This window comes from Fomitiporia mediterranea (assembly GCF_000271605.1).
Source record: "Fomitiporia mediterranea MF3/22 unplaced genomic scaffold FOMMEscaffold_6, whole genome shotgun sequence".
Lineage (NCBI taxonomy): Eukaryota > Fungi > Basidiomycota > Agaricomycetes > Hymenochaetales > Hymenochaetaceae > Fomitiporia > Fomitiporia mediterranea.
This window is the reverse complement of record NW_006760391.1, coordinates 3,429,570-3,435,510: the sequence shown is the minus strand read 5'-3', so window position 1 is coordinate 3,435,510 and position 5,941 is coordinate 3,429,570. Positions and strand designations below refer to the sequence as shown.

The window sequence follows — 5,941 nt, the reverse complement described above, 5'->3', positions numbered from 1 at the left end:
TATCCCTTGGTCCTTATATAATATGTGCGCATGAAATACGCCCGTCTTGATTTTTTCCTAAGTAGCTGTAAGGTATGGTGTGTATGTGCATTCGCAAAAGTCGTATGTGTATAACTTGAATACACAACAGTAGTAGTGCGAAACACTAACACTTTGTACCTGGATTTACTAAGTTAAGTTGGACACACGATGACACGTGGTATTGGTGACGCTGTTACGCTGAGTCACTATCATGCATACTAGTACGAACCCCTAACAAGGCTGTTACAAGCCTCCCCCCACTCCCCCCATCTCTGAAGATGCCACACATAGTGTCCAACCTGTTAGATGTCTATGGCTGTGAGGAGCAGCTCCTCCTCGGCAGCAAATTTGCCCCCTCCGGAGCGATCATCCTCTTATTTGACTGCTCTGTAGAAGCTGCGTATGGCGAGCTAGGAGGGAGGTCGCCACCTCCTTATACTAGTATCAACAGCCCAATCCTTTCTTCTTTCAAGGCAGCTATAGAAGAGAGTGACGACATAGAAGTTATAGTCATTGTAAGAAGCTCTATCAGTAATGCGTATTGTGCAGTTTTATTCTAACAGGCCTTGTTAGCAATATCCCAAGGGGCCGATTTTGCGAATGAAAACTCCCCTATTTGGAGCTCACGGAAAGAAACGAAAGCATGCATTGAAGTCTTTGAATTCCAAGCCGTTTAAGCAGCTGAAAACGGGCTACCGCAGGCTTGCAGAGTCATGTAAGTGGCAAGGACATCAATAGCATCCACTCTACTTACGAGTTTGTTAATAGACCGTATTGATAGTGACAAATCCACAAGAAAAAGTGTATTGATTTTTGGTGTCAAGGAGGGAGCTATTGCTGCAAATGCTCTTGTAGAAATGATCCGCATGGTCAGTTCTCTTGCATTACCAGATTTTTCTTACAAAGCATTGAACAATCTGTGTAGACCGGGATTCTTATGCGTCAATTTTGCCCACGTGGTAATAATGGTTTATTTGAAAAATACTTCCAGGAGGTATACAATGTTGCTACAACCACTACTGGCCCTGACTCGAACGAATGTAAAAATTTGGTGAGCTGTAAACAGACAATACAAGGGAATTTTGATACTTAACAATTTTTAGATTGCTACTCGAACAATGAATATGCAGGTGGATCTACTCGGCCTGTGGTATAATAAAGTTGATGGCAATCAAAAACTGAGAGCAGTGCGTGGACAGAAACCTCACGTAGGTACTGTAGTTGTGGAAGGTCTGACCCCATGTACGTTCATTCGTTGCATCTGCTTTATCCGTAGATAACATTTCGATAGGTGCAAGTTGTATGAGGTACTCCTGTGGCAAGTATTGCCCCCTTCGACACATGATTGAGACGGTCTCGAAAACCTGTGAAGAAAATAAAATTTCCGTCTACTTGAATAGTAATTATATAGCCAGCGAAATTGACATCCAGTCTACCAATGGCTGATTTACAATAGCTCAACATTTGCTGCTTTACCATTGGTTACTACTTAACTCATGACCACATTTGCCTGTATGCACCCTTCCATTGTTAATAAATCTACTTCATGCTGCACAGCACAAAATAGTCCCTGCTTCACTACTTCCTCATTTACTTTCGTGACCAGTCCGCCTATCATGTGATCAGAGCAATATCAACTGAATACTTAGAGTAGAACAAATCATCCACACAAGAATGGCACCTATTCACTGTTGCTACAGCTACTATCTCTGTTGTCCTTTTACCTCTTCCTCCACTCAATGTTGCTGTTGTTACACAAATAGGATTGCTCCACATTCTGATTTTTCACCAAGTACTTTGAACCCAGCTGACTGAAACCACATTTGTGTCAAGTGATCAGCACGTTTTGATGCTTATAAATACTGCTGAGGTGTGCCTGATTGGCTCACATCACACGTCATTCAGATGTTTGTTACTTGCTCTCAACCCCTATGCCTTCTGGTTGCTTTTACAATATGTCTAGGACCTGTATAAATACCTGACGAATTGCACTGGAAGTCTTTTGCCTGAGGTAGACGGATGGATTATTGGGATGAGCAACAGGGTCTAGGGGACAGAGAATGGGTTATTTGCAAAGCATGTACTAGGATGGTTTTTGGCAAGTATTTCTTGCTTCTACAGGTGGATGTAGAAATTGACACAGTCAGGTGAAAGTCATGCAACAATCGACACTGCCTTAATTGGAAACGTTAAGCATAATTCATCTAAATAAGGCAGCATTGATTGTCACAGGACTTTCACCTGACTGTGTCAATTTCTACATCCACCTGTATTGGGCTGAATTCATATTTGCAGTGACTACCCTCGTTCCAGGCATTGTTGGACCCCCTTACTCACTATTGATTGTCTCCTATAGTGTCTGTTCCCAGCTATGCCTTGCCATCATATCCTGCTGCTTGATGGTACTACACATGAGTCTGTAAACCTCTAGAATGTATAATGTATGAAACCTGCACCCCCTGACTGCATTGTTGGTATTCAGCCTCAATCACATCCCTCCCTTGCATATTGCACAGCTAAACGTTGCACTTTGTTGTGCAGAAGGGGGTCAATTTGTCTATTACCATGTGGGTTGTCTCATTGTTAAAGAGAATAGGTACCAAGGCTGTAGCATCACTTGTATAGCCTGGCATGGGTGCAGGGCCAGGGTTGCACAATGCTGTTGACTTGGCCATAGCTCCTGCACTTCTGTCATATGTTGCATCTATCCTCCAACATCTTGTAGGAAACTGTGAGCCTTGTAGTTGTGTTCCAATACTGTGATTTACTATAAGTACACAATAGATGAGGCAAATGACTATATTTCCATTTTCGGATACTCCAGAGGTGCTGTAATGGCTCTACTTATTACTCGTTATATTTGAATTGTGAGCACTGGTTAAGTGCTAGGTTGGTCCTTCTTTGACAAATGTTATAAGTATGGGTTGCCTGCTGATGACAATAATGTGCAGACAATCACACAGAGATTGAAGAGGCTCAAGAAGAATCATGGTTGGAGCAGTGACAAGTGTGTTAATATTGTGTGTAACTGTTAGATTATCTTGCCACTCCAACCATCCTTATGTCTCAACAGAAACAAACCTCTAGATTTCCAAATATTCTTGTTACCCAGCTCATCCTCTTGTAAATTCTGTCTTCTTGAACTACCAGCTAATGTATAGGGCTGACAATTTTATTCAGTGATCCTGTTGCTGCTTCCCTTTATATTGGGCAGTGCAATGTCTGTTTCTGTGCCAGTGATGCAGAACAGGTAATTGTCTGCTTTTCATGTGATGAGCACTGTGTTGTGTTCTGTCCTGTTCTCTTTACAAATGAGGTGCAAGATCTGGAGGAGCAATATGCTCAGGACAGCTTTACACAGCCGTTTGAAGTTCAGGGGCACTTTGCAGTGTTTGCTGGAGGCCACTCTGGTGAAGGGTTATCTTAAAACTGTGTATTAATGTGTTGACAATTGTTGATGAAGAGTTCTGATTTTAGTTACTATCAGATCTTCTTGATTTTATTAATTCTTTGGATTACATAATCACTTTCTTCATGTAGTTAGTTCTTTCCTATTTGGAATGGACAAAGGAGAGTTTTGACCAGAGCCCACAACAACACTAGAGGGAACAAGCCCACCAAAACCTTGCCTCTCATTGATTTAGATATTGGTGGTGTCAAGTCAAGTTTTGAAGGTCTCCATATGATCCCATTAAGGTTTGTAATTAGAATAGCATCACAAATGCAACCATGATTCCTTTAGAATGAAGGTTTTCCAGATTGATTTGGGCTTGATCCTAGACACCTACATGTTGAAAGACATGCTCCAATCATAAATGGATATGCAAATGTTAGTGATTACATTGCCCACAATGTGCCTGCACAGTACATTATTCATGAACTGAATTCTGACAAGGAGGACTCACAGGGAATTTTTGAGGATGCACATTCGTTGCTGTGGCTATTTGCTGGAATGTAAGTTGTCTAGTACCTTTACCATTATTCAGTATTAATTTATATAAACTCTAGTTTGCAAAGCCACCAAACAAATAGCACTCGAAATTTCCATGATAAAAGGGTCTACTAGACTGTGCAGCAACACAAGCAACTGGTGGCTGGATACAGGCCTAGAGCAGTTCTGAACACAAATAGGCACTATGTAGCATAAATAGTTCAGTGTTAATGTAAGACATCAACTGGGAGTCAAGGCAGAACCTACAGACGTGAAGGACTTTCAACTATGAGCTCAAATTGTACTTCCTAGAAGGTAGTACTTGTGTTATTGTGTGAAATCAAAGCAACTCATTCAATAGAGATTACTAAGTAGGATTGATGTCACCCATTATCTCTTGTTCCTAGCAGCTCATGCTACATCTTATCAAAGCTGCCTCTACAGTATTGACCTGAAACCTGTTGCAATATACTTGGACATCAATTTCAAGGTTGTAATAGCCCAGAACAGAAGAATTGCAGTTGCTTCCTCTTGTATACTTTATGCCACATAGAGCTCACTGGCCAAGTTGCCCATGTTCACATGTATCAAATTTGTATACCTTTCAAATGGTCTTCTTTTGTGCTTATGAGGAGAAATTACAAGCTAGTAAATTGTTTTATACATTTAAAGCTTTAATATTGGGATTTATTACTGACAGCTATCTAAGCTTGCAGAACTTGGCAATGCATATTGCCATATTTGTGAAAGCTTACTAATACAAAATACATGTCAAAATAGTGCTGTTGTAACAGCTGGTTGCACTGAGTCAATGAATTGGATTTGCTTCCTTAGATCTTCAACATCACTCAAGGTCTAACTACACCTATTAACCTGACAATGGTTGAAAGAGGACCTATCACAGAAACAGACTGCTTGCTGTGTAGCATTTGTCTACTGGTCTGCTAATTGTCAACTTATTGCCCTTCCAACAGATTTGTTCCTGGCACTGAAATTCAAAAGGTAGGGCAGTGGGAAACAGATGTGTACCATGGGAGAATAGAGGCATATACTTCTGTAAAATGTAGAGAAACAGAGCAGCAGAAGCGAATGCCAATCACACTAAGAAGAGTATGGACAGAAATGTTGCTAGATACATTCAACATAGTCTGTGATGCCAACACAGTGCCAGCCTCAGTTGTTTGTTTAATTCCTCTAATGGACAGTAATGAATCCAAGAGTCGAACCCCAGCATTCCAGGAGCATGCGATTTTTAAACTGTCTGAGTTGGAGCACAGCTTACAAAAGGTCAATCCAGTCAAAACAAGCATATCTGGTAAGGAATATCTGTTCTTCAGGAATGTACATTTTAGGACCTCTTCTTCAGATTCAGACATATTGCCAGGTGCACCTAAGATTTTGTACAGCAATAGTACTCAAGAGAATGAAGAAGTGATAACTAAGTACAAGCACAAGGAAAAAGACCTATAGTAAGCACATCTTCCTACCTACAGTGTCTCTTGCAACAGTGTCACCAGACTTACTGAACTAAGGGTATCTTAAGAAAGAACTCACTTGCTAGTGTATGCAAGAAACAGTAATGACAGTATTTTAACTGTAATTTTTGTGTTCCTAAACCTGATTGTCAGTAACAGTGTAGAGGGGACCTAAAGGCTCAGTAAGAGGACCCAGGCTACAACTATCCTACACAACAGAAATACAGGACACAAGCACTAGAACATTGTCAGAACTTGTAGAACAGACAGAGAGAGAGAGTAAGACAAGAGTAGAGTATATAGAGTGAGCCTAAGAGTACAGGACTACCTAGAGTGTCAGCAACAGTGTAGAGGGGACCTGAAGGCTCAGCAAGGGGACCCAGGCTACAACTATCCTACACAACAGAAATACAGAACACAAGCACTGGAACATAGTTGGAACTTGCAGAACAGGCAGAGAGAGAGAGTGAGACAAGAGTAGAGTATATAGAGTAAGCCTAAGAGTATAGGACTA

General features: G+C 41.1%; 1 protein-coding gene across 1 annotated transcript; it reads left to right on the top strand.

Annotated features, from left to right (window-relative positions):
• Positions 1 to 299: 299 nt before the first annotated feature.
• Positions 300 to 1,467, top strand: FOMMEDRAFT_28858 (uncharacterized protein; the record flags this gene model as incomplete). The annotated part of the gene is made up of 6 exons (XM_007266999.1): positions 300 to 536; positions 595 to 736; positions 790 to 890; positions 947 to 1,072; positions 1,152 to 1,263; positions 1,313 to 1,467. 6 exons carry the CDS (start codon positions 300 to 302, stop codon positions 1,465 to 1,467), a joined length of 873 nt encoding a protein of 290 aa, XP_007267061.1.
• Positions 1,468 to 5,941: the final 4,474 nt, after the last annotated feature.